This window comes from Micromys minutus (genome assembly GCF_963924665.1).
Source record: "Micromys minutus genome assembly, chromosome: 12".
In the NCBI taxonomy this organism is placed as follows: domain Eukaryota; kingdom Metazoa; phylum Chordata; class Mammalia; order Rodentia; family Muridae; genus Micromys; species Micromys minutus.
In genome coordinates this window covers 42388171-42410622 of record NC_137981.1, presented here as the reverse complement: position 1 = coordinate 42410622, position 22452 = coordinate 42388171, and the positions used below count along the sequence as shown (strand labels likewise).

General features: G+C 36.2%; 1 protein-coding gene across 1 annotated transcript; it reads right to left on the bottom strand.

The window, feature by feature from the left end:
- Nucleotides 1-16035: 16035 nt before the first annotated feature.
- LOC308427766 (serpin B4-like) lies at nt 16036-21261 on the bottom strand (the record flags this gene model as incomplete). Its single annotated transcript, XM_080925972.1, has 7 exons — nt 16036-16440; nt 17043-17198; nt 17471-17613; nt 18417-18534; nt 19237-19359; nt 20501-20557; nt 21100-21261. 7 exons carry the CDS (start codon nt 21259-21261, stop codon nt 16036-16038), a joined length of 1164 nt encoding a protein of 387 aa, XP_080782098.1.
- Nucleotides 21262-22452: the final 1191 nt, after the last annotated feature.

Sequence of the window (22452 nt, the reverse complement as noted above, 5' to 3'; positions counted from 1 at the left end):
GATATTTTCTAGATCTATCTATTTGCCTATGAATTTCATAAACTCATTATTTTAAGAGCTGAACAGTACTGCATTGTGTCATCGGACATTTTCTGTATCTATTCCTCTGTTGAAGGATATCTGGTTTTTTTTCCAGCTTCTGGCTACTATAAATAATACTGCTTTGAACATAGTGGGGCATATGTCCTTTTTGTATGTTGGAGCATCTTTTAGGTATATGCCCAGGAGTGGTATAGCTGGTTCCTCAGGTAGTACTATGTCCAATTTTCTGATGAACCTCCAAACCGATTTCCAGTGCAGCGATTCCAGCTTGCATCCCCACCAACAATGGATGAGTGTTTTTCTTTTTTCACATCCTCACCATCATCTGCTATTACCTGAGTTTTTGATCTTAGCCATTTGTGTAGTATAATGCAGAATCACAAGGTTGTTTTGATTTTCACTTCTCTCATGACTAGGGATAATGAACATTTCTTTTGGTGATTCAGCCATTTGATATTTCCCAGTTGAGAACTCATTTTCAGCTCTGTAACTCCAGTTTTTCATCAGGTTATTTAATTCTCTAGAGTTTAACTTCTTGAGTTCTTTGTATATATGGAACATTAGCCCTCTATTAGAGGTAGGATTGGCAAAGATCTTTTCCCAATCTGTTGGTTGCTATTTTGTCCTAATTATAGTTTCGCTTGCCTTACAAAATCTTTTCAATTTTATGGGATTCCATTTGGTGATTCTTGATCTTAGAGCATAAGCCATTGGTGTTCTCAGGAAAATTTCCCAGTGCTGATGACTTGAAGGTTCTTCTCCACTTTCTCTTCTATTAGTTTGAGTGTATCTGCTTTTATGTGAAGATCATTAATTTATTTGGACTTGAGCTTTGTACAGGGAGATAAGTGTGGATTGATTTGCATGCTTCTACAAGCCGACTGCCAGTTGGACCAGCACCGTTTATTGAAAGTACTATTTTTTTTTCCACTGGATGGTGTTAGCTCCTTTTTCAAAAATCAAGTGACCATAGCTGTGTGGTTTCATTTTTTGATGTTCAATTCTATTCCACTAATCTTCCTTCCTGTCTTTGTACCAATATCATTCAGGTGTTATGACTATTTCTCTATAATATAGCTTGAGGTCAAGGATGGTAATTCCTTCAGAATTTCTTTTATTGTTGAGAACAGTTATGGTATCCTGTTTATTTTATTTTATTTTTGTTATTCCAAATGAACATAAAAATTGCTCTTTCTATCTCTGTGAAGAATTGAGGTGGAATTTTGATGGGGATTGCATTGATTTGGTAATATCATCATTTTTACTATGTTAAAATTGCCAATCTATGAGCATAGGAGATCTTTCAATCTTCTGAGACCTTAAGTATCTTTCTGCAGAGATGTGAAGATTTTTCCTAAAGATCTTTCACTTGCTTTGTTATAGTCACACCATGATATTTTGTATTATTTGGGATAAATGTGAAGAATTTTTTAATTGAACAACTTTATTTTAAGAAAAAAGATAAATGTACAGATTTTAAGCATTTTTACATAAAATATACAAATACATTTTTGTCTGTACTTGGTTTGTTTAAAGGTTTGATAGTGTGCATTAAGATCTTACTAGTTACAATGAGCATAAAGTACATGTAAAACAAGATGTAACCTGTAATTAGTCAAAGTTTTCTTGGTGTGTAAAGATTAAGCATAATGGTTTTTTCTTTTCTTTTTTTTCTCTTTTTTTTCTTGAACTTCATATAGTCTGTAAATTGCTTCTGGGGGTGTTCAGAGCTTTCTGGGTTAGTATCCAATTATCAGTGACTGCATATTATGTCTGTTCTTTTGTGACTGGGTTATCTCACACAGAATGATACTCTCTAGATGCAACCATTTTCTTAAGAATTTCATAAAAGCATTGTTTCTGATAGCTGAGTAGAACTCCACTGAATAAATATACCACAATTTTTGTATCCATTCATATATTGAAGGACATCTGGGTTCTATCCAGCTTCTGGCTATTATAAATAGGGCTGCAATGAATATTGTTGTGCATGTGTCTTTGTTGTATGTTGGAGCTTCTCTGGGGTATATGCCCAGAAGTGGAATAACTGGGTCTTCAGGAAGTACTATGTCCAATTTTCTGAGGAATCACTAGACTGAATTCCAGAGTGGTTGTGCCAGTTAACAACTCCATCAATAGTGGAGAAATGTTCCTCTTTCACCGAATCCACGCCAGCATGTGCTGTCATCTGAATTTTTGATCTTAATCATTCTGACTGGAGTGAGGTGGAATCTCAGGGTTCTTTTGATGTGCATTTCCTGATGGCTAATGATGTGAAGCATTTCCTAAGATGCTTCTCAGCCATTCGATATTCCTCAATTGAGAACTTTTTGTTTAACTCTGGACCCCATGTTTTAATAGGGTTGTTTGTTTTTCTGGTGTCTAACTTCTTTGTATATCTTGGATTTGAAGTTCTTATCATACAGGTCCTTCACTTGCTTAGTTCGAGTCACACCAAGGTATTTTATATTGTTTGACTATTGTGAAAGGCATCTTTTCCCTAATTTCTTTCTCCACATGTTTGTCCTTTGAGTATAGGAAGGCTACTGATTTTTTTGAGTTGATATTATATCCAGCCACTTTGCTGAACTTGTTTATTAGCTGTAGAATTCTTTGGTGAAATTTTTGGGGCCACTTTTGTATACTATCATGTCATCTGCAAATAGTGATGTTTTTACTTCTTCCTTTCTAATTTGTATCCCTTTGATTTCCTGTTGCTGTCTAATTGCTCTGGCCAGGACTTCCTGTACTGTGTTGAATAGGTAGGGGGAGAGTGGGCAGCCTTGTGTCAAATGCTTTTTCTGCCTCTAGTGAGATGACCATGTGGTTTTTTTTTTTTTGAGTTTGTTTATATGGTGGATTATGTTGGTGGATTTTCATATTTTTATCATCTCTGCATTCTAGGAATGAAACCTACCTGATCGTGGTGAATGATCATTTTGATGTGTTCTTGGATGCGGTTTGCAAGGATTCTGTTGAATATTTTTGCATCAGTGTTCATAAGTGAGATTGGTCTGAAGTTCTCTTTTCTTGTATGGTCTTTGTGTGTTTTAGGCATGAGGGTTATTGTGGACTCAAAACTGAGTTAGGTAGTGTTCCTTCAGATTCTATTTTGTGGAATAGTTTGGAGAGTATTGGTATTAGGTCATCAATAAATGTGTAATAAAATTCTGCACTGAACCCATTTGGGCCTGGGCTTTTTTTTTGGTTGGGAGGCTTTTGATGACTGCTTCTATTTCGTTAGGTGTTATGAGATTATTTAGATAGTTTACCTGGTCCTGGTTTAACTTTACTATCTGGTATCGGTCTAGGAATTTATCCATTTCCTCCATATTTTCCAGCTTTGTTGAGTATAGGCTTTTGTAGTAGGATCTTGAATTTCCTCAGTTTCAATTATTATGTCTCCACTTTCCTTTCTGATTATGTTTATCTGGATACTCTCTCTTTGCCTTCTAGTTAGTTTGGCTAAGGGTTTATCAATCTTGTTAATTTTCTCAAAGAACCAGCTCTTGGTTTTGTTGATTCTTCGAATGGTTCTCTTTGTTTCTATTTTGTCAATTTCTGCTCTGAGTTTGATTATTTATTACTGTCTACTCCTCTTGGGTGTATCTGCTTCCTTTTGTTCTAGAGCTTCCAACTGTGCTGTCAGGTTGCTAGTGTATGCTCTCTCCAGTTTCTTTTTGGAAGCACTCAGAGCTATGAGTTTTGCTCTCAGTACTGCTTTCTTTGCATCCCATAGGTTTGGGTATGTTGTGTTTTCATTTTCATTAAATTCCAGACAATCCTTAATTTCTTTATTTCTTCTTTGACCATGCTATTGTTTAATAGAGCATTGTTTAGTTTCCATGTGTATTTGGGCTTTTTGTTGTCTTTGTTGTTATTAAAGACCAGCCTTAGACCATGGTGATGTGATAGGAAGCATGGGAGTATTTCAATCTTCTTATATCTATTGAGGCTTGTTTTGTGACTGATTATATGGTCAATTTTGGAGAAGGTGCCTTGTTGTGCTGAGAAGAAGGTATATTCTTTTGTTTTAGGATGATATGTTCTGTAGATATCTATTAATTCCAATTGATTCATAACTTCTGCTAGTTTTACTGTGTCCTTGTTCAGTTTCTGTTCCCATGATCTGTCCATTGGTGAGAGTGGGGTTTTGAGGTTCCCCACTATTATTGTGTGGGGTGCAATGCATTTTTTGAGCTTTAGTAGGGTTTCTTTTATGAATATGGGTGCTCTTGTATTTGGAGAATATATGTTAAGGATTGAGAGTTTCTCCTGACAAATTTTCCCTGTAATGAGTAAAAAGTGTCCTTCCTTATCTGTTTTGATAACTTTTGTTTGAAAATTTACTTTAATCAATATTAGAATGGCCACTCCAGCTTACATCTTGGGGCCATTTGCTTGGAAGGATTTTTTCCAACCTTTTACTCTGAGTTAGTGTCTGTGTTTGTCTCTGAGATGAGTTTCCTGTATGCAGCAAAATGCTGGGTTTTGTTTATGTATCTAGTCTGATAGCCTATGTCTTTTTATTGATGAGTTGAGTCCATTTATGATAAAGGATATTCAGAAATAGGGGTTGCTGTTTCCTGGTATTTTTGCTTTTAGAGGTTGAATTGTGCCAGACAGACACCCTTAGGCAGGGTTCCTGCTCCCCTGAACAAATCAGGGGGTCACTTTTCACCTGCTTGACACAGACCTCTCTTCTCCCTGGCTACTCGGAGCTCCGTCTCACCAGGCCTGTGTCCCTGGATCTCCCTGCGTAGAAGTTTGTTTCCCTAATTTCTTTTCCAGAAGATTTATCTTTTGTGTAAAGGATGACTACAGATTGTTTGAGGTAATTCTATTCCAGTCACTTTGCTGAAGTTGTTTGTCAGCTGAAGCAGTTCTCTGGTGGAATTTTTGTGGTCACTTAATTATACTATCATAGCATTAACAAACAGTGATATTTTGACTTCTTCCTTTCAAATTTGTATTCCTTTACCATCTTTTGTTGTCTAACTTCTTTGATAGGTCTTCACATACTATATTGAATAGGTAGCAAGAGAGTAGGCAGCCTTGTCTAGTCCCTCATATTAGTGGGATTGCATCAAGTTTCTCTCCATTTAGTTTGATGTGGCTAATGTTTTGTTGTATAGTGCTGTTACTAAGTTTAGGTATAGGCCATGAATTCCTTATCATTCCAAGACCTTTAACATGAAGAGTGTTGAATTTTGTCAAATGTTTTCTCTGCATTTAATGAAATGTTTCTGTTTTCTTTTCTTCTTTTACTTCTTTTTTAGTTTGTTTATATGTTGGATTACATTGATGGATTTTTGTATCTTTGGGATGAATCCTATTTGATCATGATTGATGATCATTTTGATGTGTTCTTGGATTTGTTTTGAAAGAATTTTATTGAGTATTTTTGCATCAATATTCATGAGAAATATTGTTCCAAAGTTTTCTTTTTTGATTCTTTGTCTGGTTTAGTTATACATGTAATTGTGGCTTCACAGAATGAATTGGGCTGTGTTCCTTCTGTTTCTACCTCGTGGAATAGTTCAGAGAGTATTGATATTAGGTCTTCTAGGAAGGTCTGATAGAATTCTGCACTAAACCCATCTGGTCCCGGGCCTTTCTTCTTTCTTTCTTTCTTTCTTTCTTTCTTTCTTTCTTTCTTTCTTTCTTTCTTTCTTTCTTTCTTTTTTCCTTTCTCCCTCCATCCCTCCCTCCCTCTCTCCCTCCCTCTCTCTCTCCCTCCTTCCCTCCCTCCCTCCCTCTCTCCCTCCCTCCCTTCCTCTCTCCCTCCCTCCCTCCCTTCCTTCCTTTCTTTTTTTTGATGAGGAGTCTTTTGAGGACTGTCTTTAGAGGTTATAGGACTGTTAAATGTTTTATCTAATACTGATTTAACTTTGGTACCTGGTGTCTGTCTAGAAAATTGTTCATTTTATTAAGGTTTGTCCTGTTTGTTGAGCATATGCTTTTGTAGTTAGATCAGTTGATTTTTTGAATTTTTTCATTTTTTTGTTGTTATTTGTCCCTTTTTAAAAAAACAACTTTATTTTACAAAACAAAGATAAATGTACAGATTTTAAACACTTTTTGCTTAAAATTATACATTTTTGTCAGTACTTTTTTCAGATTTTAAAATAATTTTTACATAAAACTATATGAATATATTTTTTAGTCAGTACTTGATTTTTTCAAAGGCTTGACAGTATGCATTGAAAACCTAATAGTTACAATGAGCATAAAGTACATGCAAAACAAAACGCAACATGGAAATAGTCAAAGTCTTCTTGTTTTGTAAATATTTTTTTTTGTTTTGTTTTCTTTATTTCTTGGACTTCATACAGTCTGTGAGTTGTTTCTGGGGGAGTGCAAGCCTCTGGGGTTAGCATCCCACTATCAGTGACTGCATATTATGTCTGTTCTTTTGTGACTGGGTTATCTCACTCAGGATGATATTCTCTAGATGCAGCCATTTTCTTAAGAATTTGGTCAAGTCATTGTTTCTGGTGGCTGAGTAGTATTCCATTGTGTAAATGTACCACAATTTTTGTATCCTTTCATCTTCTGAAGGACATCTGGGTTCTTTCCAGCTTCTGGCTATTATAAATAGAGCTGCTATGAACATTGTGGTGCATATATCTTTGTTGTGTATTAAAGTGTCTCTGGGGTATATGCCCAGAAGTGGAATAGCTGGGTCTTCAGGTAGTACTATATCCAATTTTCTGAGGTATCGCCAGACTGATTTCCAGAGTGGTTGTATTAGTTTGCAACCCCACCAACAGTGGAGAAGTGTTCCTCTTTCTCTGCAGCCTCGCCAGCATCTGCTGTCATCTGAGTTTTGGATCTTGGCCAATCTGACTGGTGTGAGGTGGAATCTCAGGGTTGTTTTGATTTGCATTTCCCTGATGGCTAAGGATGTGGAGCACTTCCTCAGATGTTTCTTGGCCATTCGGTGTTCCTCAACTGAAAACGTTTTGTTTAGCTCTGTACCCCATTTTTTAATAGGGTTATTTGATTCTCTGGTGTCTAGCTTTTTGAGTTCCTTGTATACCTTGGATATTAGGCCTCTATCTGATGTGGTGTTGGTAAAGATCTTTTCCCATTCTGTTGGTTGCCATTTTGTTTTCTTGACAATGTCCTTAGTCTTACAGAAACTTTGCAATCTCATTAAGTCCCATTTGTTAATCTTTGACCTTAGAGCTTGAGCCATTGGTATTTGTCCCTTTTTATTTCTGATTTTGTTAATTTGAATACTGTCTCTCTACCTCTGGTTATTCTGGCTAAGGGTCTATCGATCTTGTTGATTTTCACAAATAACAGACTCCTGCTTTTGTCAAATCTTTCCATAGATTTTTTTGTTTTTACATGACTAATTTCAGCCCCAAATTTAGTTATTTCCTGCTGTCTATTCCTCTTGTGTGTATTTGCTTTTTTTGTTCTAGAGCTTTTATGTGATCTGTCAAGTTGCTAGTGCATTTTTGCTCAGATTTCATTTTGAAGGTACTATGATTTTTCTTCTTAGCACTGCTTTCATTGTGGCCCATAAGTTTGGGTATATTACACCTTCATTTTCATTAAATTTTAAAAAGTCTTAATTTCTTTTTTTCTTCATTGACTATAATATCATTGAGTAGAGCACTGTTCCACTTCCATGTGTATGTGAGCTTCTTGTTCTTTTTGTCCATATTGAAGACCAGTCTTAGTCCATGGTGATCTGATAGGATGCATGGGATTTTTTCAGTGTTCTTAAACCTGTTGAGACCTGTTTTGTGACCAAGTTTAAGGTCAATTTTGGAGAAGGTACCTTGAGATGCTGAGAAGAAGGCATATTCTTTTGTTTTAGGATGACATCTTCTATAGATACCTGTTAAATTCATTTGGCTCAAAACTCCTGTTAATTTTACTGTGTCTCTGTTTATTTTCTGTTTCCATTTTCTTTCTATTTATGAGAGTGGTGTGCTGCACTCTCCTAGTATTATTGTGTGGTGTACATTCCTTTTATGAATGTAGGTGCTCTTGTGTTTGGAGCATAGATATTCAGAGCTGAGATTTCATCTTGGTAGATTATTTCTTTGAGGAGTACAAGGTGTCCTTTCTTATCTTTTTTGATAACTTGTGGTTAAACACCACTTTTTTTCAATATTAAAATGGCTACTTCATCTTGTTTCTTGGGACCATTTGATTGGAAAATTGTTTTCCAGCCAGTTACTCTGAAATGGTGTCTGTCTTGTCATTGAGGTGTGTTTCTTTTATGCTGTAAATGTTGTATCCAACTAGTCTGTGTCTTTTTATTGTGGGATTGAGTCTATTGATGTTGAGAGATATTAGGAACCAGTGATGTTGTTTCTTGTTATTTTTGTTGTTAGATGTGGAATTATGTTTGTGTGCCTATCTTCTTTTGTGTTAGCTGAAAGATTATTTTCTTGCTTTATCTAAAGTTTGTTTTCCCTCTCTGCATTTAAGTTTTTTCATCTATTATCCTTTGTAGGGCTGGATTTATGGAAAAACTGTGTAAATTTGATTTTGTTTGGAATATCTTGGTTTCTCCAACTATTTTAATTGAATGTTTTGCTGGATATAGTAGCCTGGGCTGGCATTTGTGGTCTCTTAGGATCTTAATGATATCTTCATGTCCTATATATGCCCCTCTGAAGGCTTCACAATAGGTTTTTTACAGCCAGGGCCGTAGGCCAACCAGGAGACCTATAATACCCAGAGACAGAAGAGTCAGGTTCCAGACAGAGATACTCAGGCCAGCTAATACCAGGAATAACTAGAGGGCAAGAGAAAAGCACAAGGCTATAAGCAATAAAAAAAAACCCAATATACTTTGACATCATCAGAACCTAGTTCTCCCACCACAACAAACCCTGGATACACCGAAACACCTGAAAATTAGGAAGACGATCTAAAGTTGTATTTCATAAAGACAAAAGAGTACCCAGTGCTACAACCAACAAGAGGGAAAGCACTCTCCCATTCTCATGCTGCAGAGTGGCTTACCTGTACCTATGGCAATACGGCCAGGACTATGCAGAAGGACAGAAGCTGAAGCTGTAAATGCTTGTGCACATCCCTCAGACCTTAAAATGGCCTCAGTACAGACCAGGGGCTTTCACCTTGACTCTTTTGGTAACGGACCCTCAATGCTTCAGAACCACAGACACATCCATGGTGGCAGCATTGTCCAGGACCTCACCATTTCCTTAGATGACATCACTGACTATTCACATCAAGCTGTTCTACCCTCAAATTTCCAGTTCTGCCTTTCTTTATTGTGTACAGAATCCCTCTGCTTCTCTTTTCTGCCTCTCCACAACTTACTTGCTCATCTTAGTTGAGCCTGAGATTCTAGGTATGTGGCAGCTCTGAAGTACTGCTCAAAATCAGGTTTGGTGCCAGGGAAATACCACAGAAAAGGAAGAGGAAAGATTGTAGGAGCCATTTGGGTTGAGGACAACAGGAGAAATAGCCCACAAATCAACTAAGTAGCACTCATAGAAGATAGAAACTGAAGAGGCAGATGATCATGGACCCTGTTTGGGTTTAAGCTAGGTCCTTTGTATGTAAGTTATAGTTATGTAGCTGGATGTTTTTTGATCACTTCTATAATAACAGTGGGTTTGTCTTTGACTCTTTTACCTTTTCTTGGGACCCTTTTCATCTTACAGACTTGCCACATACAGCTTTGACATGAGATTCTATGCCTATTTTTTCTGTAAATTGTTATGCCATGTTCAGTTGATAGCACTGAGAGGTCTGTTCTTTTGTAAAGGGAAATGAAAGAGTAGATCTGGAGTATAGTAAAAGTCAGAGGGACTGGGAGGAGGGAAGGGAAAGAAACTTGATGAGGAAATAACAAATGAGAGAAGAATAGATCATAAGAAGCTGGAGGTGTCATACTGAGTTCTTGTTAGTAGTTCAGTCTGTCATTTCCTTTCTTTGAAATGATGCACACCATTAAGGGGTGTGTTTGTGTTTGCTATCATCATTTTCTTGCCTTTTAGATTTCCTTTTTTTTCCTGTGGATGTTTTCATTATATTTAGTGTTCATTTTTATCTTCATCACTGCCTTTTTTGTGGTTATCAATGGTTTAATCTAGGGAACATGAAGAGACTTCAAGACCATGTTCTCAGCACCAAGGGCTTTTATTCACCCCTGAAGGACAGAGGACAGGGATAATGAACAGAAAGGAGAAAGAGAAAGAAGTAGAAGGGAATAGAAACACAGGAGGAGGAACAAAAGTGGCAAGAAAGAATGAGAGATGGGCATTTGTCCTGGAGGGATAAAGGACTGCCTCTGGATAGAGAGGAGTCAGACCATGTGGCTCATAAGAAAACGGCAATTCGTAAATGCAAAAGGAAAATTCTTGTGTTAGGAGGAGGTGATTAATTTTAATTTGGCCTGTAAATTAGGTGAGCAAAGTAGGCTTTTGATTTCTGGACTTCGATACTTTGAAAGTTTGATTTTGGTAGTCAGCCTCAGAGGAAGAAAGTGACCAAACTAGTCAATAGCCCTTAGTGGCTAGCTTTAGAAATGTAATCTAATGGTTTCTAGTGAGGCAGAGAGAATCAGGAGAAGGGCAGTCAGAACCATATTTGTCATGACTCTGGCTGGCTAGACTCCCTTCACTTACAACAAGAATATCAAAATAAAAGCAGTGCCAAGACAATGAACAACATTTCCCCTCTTTATTCAATTAAAAGGCTCTTTTCTCTTATATATAATTTGATTACAACTATTACCATTATGTAGTTTATAAAGTATAAGGTACACTTAGTACCCAGTATATCAATTTTGTCAGTTTAGAAAAGGCACCCCATCATCTTTCCTAACTTAAAAGGCTTACAACTTATACCTGAGTTAGATCCTGGTTTTACCTTGTATACCCGAAAACCATCCTCTCAATCTAAATAGCTTGAATTGGCTATGAGAATATGATCAGTCTTTATCTGGACCCTGAAATCTGAGAATGATTTAAATATTAACCCTCTCCCCCCACAATATAGAAAGCACTAACATAGCTTTCCAAACTAAAATGAATTGAAGAAACATGAAATACCATGAAGTCCTGGCAGAACTAAGCTGTCAACTATCCTGCATCTTGCGTCGTTTCATGGACAGTATTTTTCTGAAGATGAATTAGGCAATTTTTGCACAGTGGCTACCTTGCCATGATGAATAACTTTGCCTGGATGTGAAGATGCTCAATATCTTTTTTGATCCAAGAAGGAGGTGCTTTCAGGAACAGATATATCTCAACAACAAATGATTCCATAATATTTAATGTCACATACTTTGGATTTTTGAAGTTTTTGAAAACTATCCATCTATGTAAAGTATATCTAAACTGTTGCCCTTGAAATACTCTTGGATATTTCTAATTAAAATATCTCAAAAATACCCTTCTATCATTAACTGAGTATCATGAGTTTTCTATCTGGCCTTTAGCTCATACAGCTTAATCATCTAAAATCAGTTTATAATAGCAGTTATAAAAGGACCGGGTATAAGTTTTGTATTCTTAACTTTTGGTATTAATAAAAGAAATTCATACCAATGAAACCTCAAATCTATATCAAAATAACTCCTGTACCAATGTAAGAAATTACAACTTCTACTCTGCATCAATTATAAAGATTTCTACCAATTAAGATTACAGCTCCATGACTAATTTCAGGATTTCCTCCATGTTCAAGTTAAAACCATTTCCAAGTTTTGTAGACAATCTTTATAATAATCACTTTCAGATCCTCAGACCCAGGGAATTGAACACCTGAAGCTATCACCCCAGTTCCACATACTGATAGCCCTTTGGTTGGCTAATTTGACCACCAATGACTTCTCTGCAGTTTCTGCCTCTCTCTTGCCCACATGACTCACCAAAAATGCAAAATAGAAGGCAGGCTTAATATTTAATAACTGCCAGATTTGTACCAGTAAATCTTCAAACCCAGTATGCCTGGGCAAAGTACACAGAACTACTTAGTTCTAATATTTATATGTAGCATGCCTAGATTAGGCAGATATACCACTATGCTACAATATTACCCAGTTATGAGATCCTTTGCTACATGAGGCTTCTCCAGACCACATGGCTCTGTTCCATCATCAACCTCTCCTTGCTCCATTTTCCTCTCTCTCTGTCCCTCTGTCTCATGTCCCTTCTTTTTCCTAACTCTTTCCTTTCTAAAACTTCCAGCACTACCTTTTACTTCCATGGCTCAATCCCAGGCTCTAGCCTTTATTTGGCCAATTAAAACGGGAAGGACTTTCAAATGGAATTGCCTGAGTATATGATTATCTGCTACTCATCAGTAGCAGGATTCACATCAAAAAAAGAAATAAAACAAAAACAAAACAAACAAACAAGCAAACAAACAAACAAACAAACCCAAAACCAGTACCAAGGCCATCCACAAGAGGATGGCAGCAGTTCCCACAGGAAAGCACCACACAATTTGCAAGAGTGAATGTTGCACAAATCAAACCCAGAAGGACAAGGAAGCCAAATGAGCAAAACAAAATGGGAACCCACTTTGGCAAATGGGTTATTCAAGTGAGACACAGAAGCTTAGAGAGGTCAAGAGCAAAATACTATAACCACATCAGCTCAAATTCATGTTCAGGTTACTCATAGTCTATCAGTGTCTATATACCTGGTCTTTGTAGCCCTCAGATCAGAACCCCTGGCATTTTCTTCCCATGTGTTACTCAGTCTTCTGTCACTGAGATGAAGTATCTGATAGATACCACTGAGATATAGTAAAGGCTCATCTTGGCTTGAGGTTTAAGCCAAGGGTTCCTGGATTATTGCTTTTAACCTGTGAAGAAAGGTCATGGCAGAAGAAAGCTGTTTACCTAATGATGGCCAAAAAACAGAGTGAGCTCAGGATACCCCCTTTAATACTTTATGGCCATTTTCTAATAATGCCGCCAAATTATGAACCTTTAGTGAATGATTTCTGCATGTGTGTGTGTGTGTGTGTGTGTGTGTGTGTGTTTACTTCATATGCAAATAACACCAACTAAGAAGTGATTTTTCATTGTTTCAGTCTCTTGCATGGCAGGTAAGAATGGTCAAGCTTTGATGTATTTTTGACAGGGCATACAGGTACCCAATGCTGGAACTGGGGAAATGGACCATGTTATTACCGGTTCCTTTAAAGAGGAATATCTGTCTACACCCTACAGGACTAATGCCTGAGCCATGGATCTCAGAACTCAGAAGCTTGGAGAAATCCAATCTCAGATTCAGTGACTCTAGAATGAATCTAGATTCTCACAATTCTCTCCTACAGAATGACATTTTTTCCCCAGTGGTGAAATAGTTTAAAGAAATAGTTTCAAATTTATAGGTTCAAATGTGTATTCTGCTTCCATAGACAACCAGATACTAAGGATTTTGATTAATTACATTAAATATATATCTTTTAAATATTTGCAGCAATGAATGAAATATGATTCCACAACAATTCTTGCCTTGAAGGATGTCAGTTTGCTTCTAGAAAGAGACAGGTAAGAAGATTAATATCAGTAAGGTTGTTGATGTCAAAAAAGACTTGTAGTCAGTTCAGTTAGAGGTTAAGGTGTGAGATAGCCTAAACTGGGGATGGAACATAAACACTTTCTGGAATAGGGTTTTCACATTCCTCAAAGGCATGTGTCTGGTGTATGAACTACAAACAGATGTGTCTATTAACTTAAGAGAGAAGAGCTAAGTTGTAAGCTGTGCTTAGTCATCTTGGAACATCCTCTGGGTAGGCAGGTGTGCTCACCAACAAATTAAAGTTTGAGAAGTTTCTTGGTAACAGAAACATTAGGAAAGGAATCTTGAATATTGCACAGATGATAACATGTGTAAGCCATTTCGTTGTTCTGTGAACTGCCATCTTTAACCCACGGCAGGCAGCTATTTGAAGGACAATGGTTTGTTTGCATTTTAATATTTCTATGTGATACCAAAAGATTCTTTAAAGAAATACAAGTGTCCACCTAGACTTTCAGATGAAGTCTTCATATAGGAGTATACTGTTGTTAGCTTCAGTCAGACCAGAAGAGGGCATTAGATCTCATTAGAGCTACCACGTTGTTACTGGGAATTTAACTCTGGAACTCTGGAAGAGCAGCTAGTGCTCTTAATCCCTGAGTCTTCTCTTCAGCCCCATAGATGAAGTCTTCAAAAGCCCGAGTTTATTTAAAATTTCTAGGCCACAAAACAAGTTGCTTGTAATTAATCATTTCTTCAAAGAATGTTATTTTATGAAACAAAGTCAGTAACATCAATTTTTATGTTTGGGAGAATTTGTATTTTAGTAACTGAAGGCTTTGGTCTGGTCTTGAGGTCAGTGGTTCTCTAGAGATCAGCTGTGTATGTTTTGTTTTAAAACTACATCAAGGAAGATGTTCTTTAGACTCCATTACTGAACAGTTGAGTCAAGTCAGTGAGTGTGAGCTGGGGGAAGGGGCACTCCTCTTTCTAGTTTAGAACACAGTGGGGTGGTTAAAAGATGAGCAGAAGGGTTAGAGAAGGTCAGAAGGTCCTTCCTGCTCTGCCAACCTGCATTTGAAGTACAGCAACAGAGTTGCTGAGCAGTCATGTGGTCAAATCAATCTGAGAACTTTCTCATTCTCACACAGCTCTAAAGTTCAGGTAGACATCCCAGATGCCCCACTTCTGGATGCTGTGCTGTGGTGATGCAGTTTCTTTAGCATTCCTGCAGAGATAAGGTAGATTTATTCACACATGCACTGGTTATTATTTGTTCCTTGTAGAAACACAAACCATGTCACACTCTATAGATGGACTGAACCTTGTAACCACCTTGTCTGTTATTGTTAGGAGTGAAAACCATTTGTTTTCTCTTATAGTATTTTGGGTTCAATCTTTCCAGTAATTTCCATTCAACCCAAGATTAGATTTAAAATTTGCATAGCTCTATTTTAACCGTTAAAGAGTCAACTCATCTCATCTTTACTTACAAGGAGCCCTCTTAAGGTACTGATGTTAATTTTTGTCATGGAATTATATAGATTCTTAAGCTGAACTGTTATGTGTTCTGTGGTGATGGAATCAGAATGATAAAAGTATTGAAAATTCCATGGTATAGGGTACTACATGCTAGCCACATCAGCTAGTGCTGAAGGAAGTGGACAAATTGCTTAAAGTGTCCTAATTTAATTAATTTTGATGGCAGCTTTTTAATGAGTATTATATTGTACATCATGGATCTCTAAAGATCTCTCACTAGGGCTGCTGATATAAGAAATTCTATTAATTCTAATACATTTCAATTTTTTCATCTTTTTGAAATTGTTCTTTCACACTGTAGCATTTAAATTTTTATTTGTGCTGGAGACATGGCTTAGTGACAGATAACTTATCTGGTATGAAAGAGACCGTGAGTTGGATCCCTGGTACTACAATAAACATGCTGTAGATCCACATAATCTTCTTGCTCTTAGAAAAAAGAAAGAATGAGTATAAATGTATTTGCACACTCTCCCAGATTTCATATAATGAATTTGCATTTAACTTTCCCTACCTGAATTATATTAACATATTGCAGTTGAAAGGATGATAAAGTAATGAATAAGTTGACAAGATCATTATTTTATTGAAAACAAATTTTGTGTAATCACAACATATATAAGCTTATGAAATGTGCAGATATCTTGTAATGTAACATGGATGCATAAATTAGTAGTTTAAAATGAACATATTTTCTTTAGCTCCCTTGACAAAGCTCATGTATACATTTTAGATTAGACAGAACTATACTAAAATATCTCCTCATCTTTTTGTGAAATATTTTTTTCCAGAGAATGTGTGGATATATAGGAAAAAACAAAAAAGAAAAAAATTAGAGATAATATACTAATGCTTCCCCAACTAAGCATTCTTAGCGGGGACTTTGTGATGGGAAAGAAAATGAAGGAATGGAAACTTGCTTTATGGCCTCAATTAGCTGCAGCAACTTTTTCAACTTTTCTGGAAACTTTTAAGGGGAAGACATTCTGCCAAAGAAGAGGATGGTCTTGGTGGTGTTGTGCTTGATGAAGTATAGGAAAGGGTGATCACAATTGAAATATTGAGCCATCTGCGCTGATGTCACACTGACTTCCACTCCCGTGGCAGCAGCAGCTTCTGTCCCCTCTTCATTCACCTCCACAAAGGACTTGTGTATAACATTAGACACCACGAGACCTCGAGTGCTGCTCATGCCTGAGAAGTCAGCCTTCTGTGCATTGAAGGGGTCGACCATCCCCATGTGTTGCAAAGGACCTGGGAGGTCATACTTCTCTTCTACTTTGAACCGAGGCAAGGATAAATACAACTCCATCATGTGTATGTTCTCTGGGTTCGTCCATTCCAGTAATTTGTCAGCAGTGAGTTGTTCTTCAAGCTATAAAAGTACAAGAAAAGAGATTGCCAAGATTCACTGAAAGACTGAAACTTACATGAACAATGATTTGAAGTGGAACCTTTAGCGATAAATAAATATTGATTTTTTTGGTTTAGGTATTATTTATTTAGATAGTTTAAAGATAGATTTTTATCTCTGATATACAAAACACCAGAATCATTGTTTTATTCAAAAGAAACTGTATACATAAATAATCACATACACTCTCACCCACCTACTATATTTTTAATACATTTCTTTATATTTTGTATACATAATATTACATTTTATCATTATCATTTAATGCACTAGGTTTCTCTTTTTCATCCAAAATACTTTCTATATTGCTACATATTTCTTTCAACAAAGTTTGACTTGTTCAATACTGTGGCATCATGTTAATATTTAATATTCAAAATTTTGCTTAATTTCTGATTTGTCATGCAAGCTGCATGAATCACTCTGTGTGTGAAATACTTATACTACAGGATAAAACACAATATTTCCCTTTACATTTTTTATTATTGTCATGTTTAATTAATTTCATTAGTGTCTTATTTAAATTTGATATGGTAATAGAAGAAAGAAGACAGAAGCCTTACCTCTTTCAGACCATCAATTTCCTCTGGAAGCAGGATATACATACTTAGCTCTTTGCCTTTGTATGGTATTTCCACAATCTTAGCCTTCACATCTTCCAGAAAGATGAAGTTAAATTTATTTTTTTGTGTCATCATCTGGACCAGTTTACTTGAATTCTGCAAGAAATCTGCATGTGAAACACATATCAAGGGAGACATAGGACAACACGGATAATAATGTCGAGATACCAAACACATAAGCATTCTTTGCAAAGATAACCCTGTTGTTTTGTGAAGTCTAGATAAAAGTTTCTTTAGTTATTCCCAGTTAAGTTACAAAAAGAATAACATGACAAGTTTTATTTTGCACTTTTTAGAATCAGTTTTATTTAAATTAAGTCATCCACACATCACCAAATGGCATTATGTAAATAAACTGCCAACAGTACCTTGTTCAGCCAAAACTTTTCTTCTTTGGTATGCTTTTGATCAAATTTGTGATTCCATTGTCCTTTGAAATACACTGCATTCACCAGAACCAGTATAGTGGAACTACTCAGGCTCCCACTGGGAAATAAGTCTTTGATTTTTCCTTCAAGGGAAAGTACAAAGTAACTATCATCAGTACAGGGAGCTTTTCTGGGGGGTGCTTTACAAGAGTCCCCATTGATCACTGATTACTGTTTACCTGGACACATCCGTTCTTGTCATAGGAAATGCTGTCAGGCTTTCTTTCTGGGTGATTATGGACAACACACAGTGAATATTGATACACTGTTTGGATCTGTGCTGTAAACTTAGCTCTTTTCCTTCCTCTTTTAGCCTTCTGCCCAAGGCTTGATTAGTTCTTTAACAGACATGACATGAATTCTATAGTCTGAAGCACATTCCTGGAAATGTCAGATACCACTCTTGCTGGGTCCTTCTATTGTCTTTCATATAGGATTGATGCAGGCTTGGCTTATAAACAGACTTGTGATATGGGATAGGTGTTTACAGAGATCTCTGCCCTCGTGGCAAAGACAATGTGATCAATTCTTTCCAAATGTCTGGCTGAGAAATGTTCTTAGATCCAGCAGTGGTGACAAGAACTGCCTTGATTTTCTGTCTGTTAAATGGGATGGGGACTTTTTTTCACATTTACTCTTACATTACATAATTGGCTGCAAATTAAAGATACTGATATGATTGACATGATATGAAAATATATCTGGGTCGAAACTTCAGATTCTCAAAGATATCTCTAACAAAGCTATATATAAACAAATGTCCTGTTGCATTTAAACTGATTAGCTTTTTGTCAACTTCTCCATAGTTTTTCTTGTCTCACTTCATATCTATGGAGACCATCCCATAATCTCTGATGTTTCCTCCAGGGACCCTCCCATACAATACCATTTGTTTGTCTTTCCACCCAGGAATTGATCTTCTTTTGGCTTTCTTCTGCAGCATGTGCAAAATCAAGTGTTTCCACGTTAGCTTGGTAAAATTTCTTAATGTCTTCTAAAAATGTCTTTGAGATGTGAAGAAGCCAAAAAGAAGTAATGACAACATAGACATCACTCACATTTATTAGTCATGATTATACTATAATCTGACTGCTCACACAAATGGTCACTGTTTGTCTATGGAAACACAGGTGTTTTACTCAGGTCATATGTAGGCAATATGAGAACACAGTGAACTGAGGACAACATGACACTAATATAGCTTCTCATAAATGGCAGGTGGAAAAGAGGGTCTGATTTACAAATTTCATAGTAAATTGTGCTGAGAGATCTGATTGGCTAATGAGCTATTCTACCTCTAAGTTCAATCACTGAATCACTTTTCTACATGTGTTCATTGGAGGAAATTTTATATATTCTGCTACCCTCCCTGTTCTTTTCAGGATTTCCCCAACCTTGTCCATTCCAGAATCATCCCACTTGCAGTACATCTCTTTCTGTAAGGTCTGTGAGTCAGTGCTGGTTCATTGCTGACAAGTTCTGGCTATCTACATTCTCTCACGGAAGAATTCACAAGTGTGTGGTTCACACATAAATCACTAGACTCTTGGACAATCCAGTGGGTTAGAATTTTGACTATGAGGCTTGTGCTCCCTGAGCAAGCGCTGCCTATGTCAATCTGCCTGGGCTTACTTTCATGTATGACCATTCAGATGTGTAGGACCTAGGATGCATATTAAAGGGATGCAGAGTCAGGTGCAACTTACCTTGAGAAATGGAAAATCCTTTGCTCCATAGATACCATTGGAAGCCTTCAGGTCATAAGCATCATTGGATTTGTTTAACTGAGTTATAAGCTTTTGGAATTGTTCATTGACATTTTCTTCATCCTTTAATGTCAAATAGGCCTTCATTAAATTACTCTCCTAATATAAATTTTAAACCTACAAAATCAATGCCCAAACATTTGTAATCTAAATGAGTTTTTGAACATTTTCTGGTAATTGTTATATTTTATCTTATATATCTCTAGTTTACCCTCAACTTCTTACAGAAATGATTTTTTTTTCTTTTTTTCCCCATGTAACCCAGTTTGTTGTCTATTGAACTAAATATACAGTAATTTTCGTTGATTTGGCTTAAGTTCTTCAATACTATAGATCACTTATCATATGTGACAATCATCAATATATGGTTATTCTATGTTTTCTTATTTAAAATATATTATTATATAGCCCTAATATATGGCCTTCAGTGGTTTTGTCTATGATAAATCAAAGCGAATTCTTCCCTCATGGTGGATATTCTCTGCTTATAAGAATGCACATGCTTATAATTAATAAAAGGACTGGACTATATATGAATATTATCTGTCAGCATACCATCTATATATAAACAGCAAGGTTCAGAGAATTTAATGATCTTTTCAAAAAAATATTACAGAGGAAAATAGAGAATCTAAGAGTGCTTGAATTAGAACACTTTTCTTTTTCTTCTTAGAAGGTAGCACAGTTGAGGTGCTAAATATATATTGGTGGGATAGCAGTCATTTTTTTCATGATGTACTTATCTTCTTAATCCAATCCTTGAATCAAAATAAAATTGTTTACATAACATTATTCTAATACTTAGAGTTGCTCTTATCTTGCAAAACTCATGTCTAACATTCATATGGTTTCTTACCAAGCTGGACATGTTTGTGTGTATACATTGTATCATATTCCTTATTACTCCCACTTTGCTAGAATGCAGCATCAGGACATCAGGGTAGAGCTTTACTTTTGTTTCTTATCAGTGAGAGGCAAAGCTAGAAGTGAATCTAGGCCATTCCCTTCTCCATCTAATACTGAACTTCTGTAGTTAATGATCTTAACATCTATGAGATATAAGCATGACACTATGCTACATCCAAATCTCTTTTCTTTGGAAATTTCCCTACAGAGTTCATTTTTTTAATGTAAAATGTTCACTTTCAATTATAATGCTGTCAAAAACCTGAAGCTCTTCTAAACATAGGTACAGTGCACTTACATGACAGTCTGCAGATTTTTCTGTTTTCTTTTTTGTGGTTTTATTGAATTGAAGAACCTGGGAGAGACATTAAGTGCAACAATAAAAGTTCACTTAAAGTTTGTCTAATGTTCACTGTTTTTTCAAGGAAACAGAAACAGAACAAACACCTCAAAAATAAAGGCAAAAACCTTAAGAATTTGGAAAAAAACTCTAAACATTTGTACAAGAGTTTGTAAGAAACACAATAAATTTGATCCATCACCAGACACATAACTATATGCCCAGCCAGTCAGTGTTCAGGGAACACCTCAGTTCACATTCTTCGGATATGAGAAAATCCATTTCTTGTGTCAATAATCTTTACCGTTTAAGATAATTTCTTGTTGTTTGACACTAGAAGGCAATTATCCTAACCTAGCACCCAACTGGTTTCAGGAAGCACCTATGTTTGGGAAGGGTGTGTCCCTCCATAGTTCCATGTTCACAGTCATGGTATTGCCTACTCAGCATTTTGTGCTTCATCCCAGGCATCAAAATTTATTGTCCTTTACCTGTACATTGACAGAGTGCTGGAGAGACAAGTTCAAACTGGTCAACCAAATGAAGCCTACACCTACCTTCTTAATTTGTTGTTCAGTGTTTCCTTTGGTTCCAAGCTGGAGCATTGCTAATGCTGTCATGATGCTGAATGGAGAAAAGAAGATGTTGTCCTCTGATTCTCTGAGCAGCCTGTACAGCTCAAGTGTGAAGTTTGTAGTTGCTTTAGCAAACAGATGCATGGTGGCTTAGTGTGACACAAAGTCCTAGATGAATATAAATTCAGCAGAAAGGTTAGAATGACTTCACTCAGTAAAGCATCACTCTGTAATGAACATTTCCTAGAGAAAATGATATACCCATGCTGCCCAATTCTGGCAAATAAATTTGTTACTATTACTTTTGAGAGCTTTTGCAATGTACATGTCCTAACTGGAAAGTAAGAAGTCCATGCCTTTAAGACTTGCAAATACAATTTCTACATGCATCAGAAGATACAAACATTTAACCAAAAACAAATTACTTCAATAAATAACAAAGTAAAGGAGGCATTTAACTTTTCTTTAGCAGATCAAGAGAAGTACAATCAGGCAAAATGTTACATACACACGATATGATAAAAACACCATTGCTATCCTCAAACTTAGCTCATTCTGCTCATTGATAACAACTGGAAGCACTTACTTGTGTTTCTGAAAGCAGAAGTGTTCAGGAAGTATAAGAGCCTGTGCATGTCTGACTCTGAGAATCGAATTTATACCTTTCCTCTTACCACAGCTGCCTCGTCATTTCAGTTGTATTTCAAGTAAATCAACTTCAGATTGCATAACCAGGTTAGTCTTTTTAGCCTTGCAAATTTGGGAGAAAAGACTGGCTTCACATCCTACAGTCTACTTCTTTTGTCCATAGGTCACATAATTGATGGTTTTCTAACCCTTGTCAGCATCTGACTCATCTGAAATGAGCACAGGCACTTTCCCAGTAGCAATGATATTACTTTAAACTTCTAACCTTGTTACACTCCTGACTACTCTATTGTTGTGTATGACATATCTGATTGCCTTATTTTCCACTGTTGAATTGCTTTTAAGGAACACCTAAACTACTAAACAAATAAAAACTTACATTAGGTACTTTTTCTTTATGAACGATTTAATTAGTCCTATTTAATTTCATGTCTCTATCAGTTATTTCATGGAAATTGAAAAATTGTTCTAAATATATTTCAAAATGATAACCAAAATTCTGCAAAGCATTTATAATTTTTGTTATTGTTTTCTTAAACTTTTTGTTTTGTTTTTTTTGTTTCTGCCTTTTTATAATATTCTTTTGTCACAGTTACTTCCTTTTTTAAACAATTGAGCTACTTTTATTTAAAATGTCATTAATACAAGTGCTTTCCTTGCAACTATACAATTTTTTTTTACTCCAAA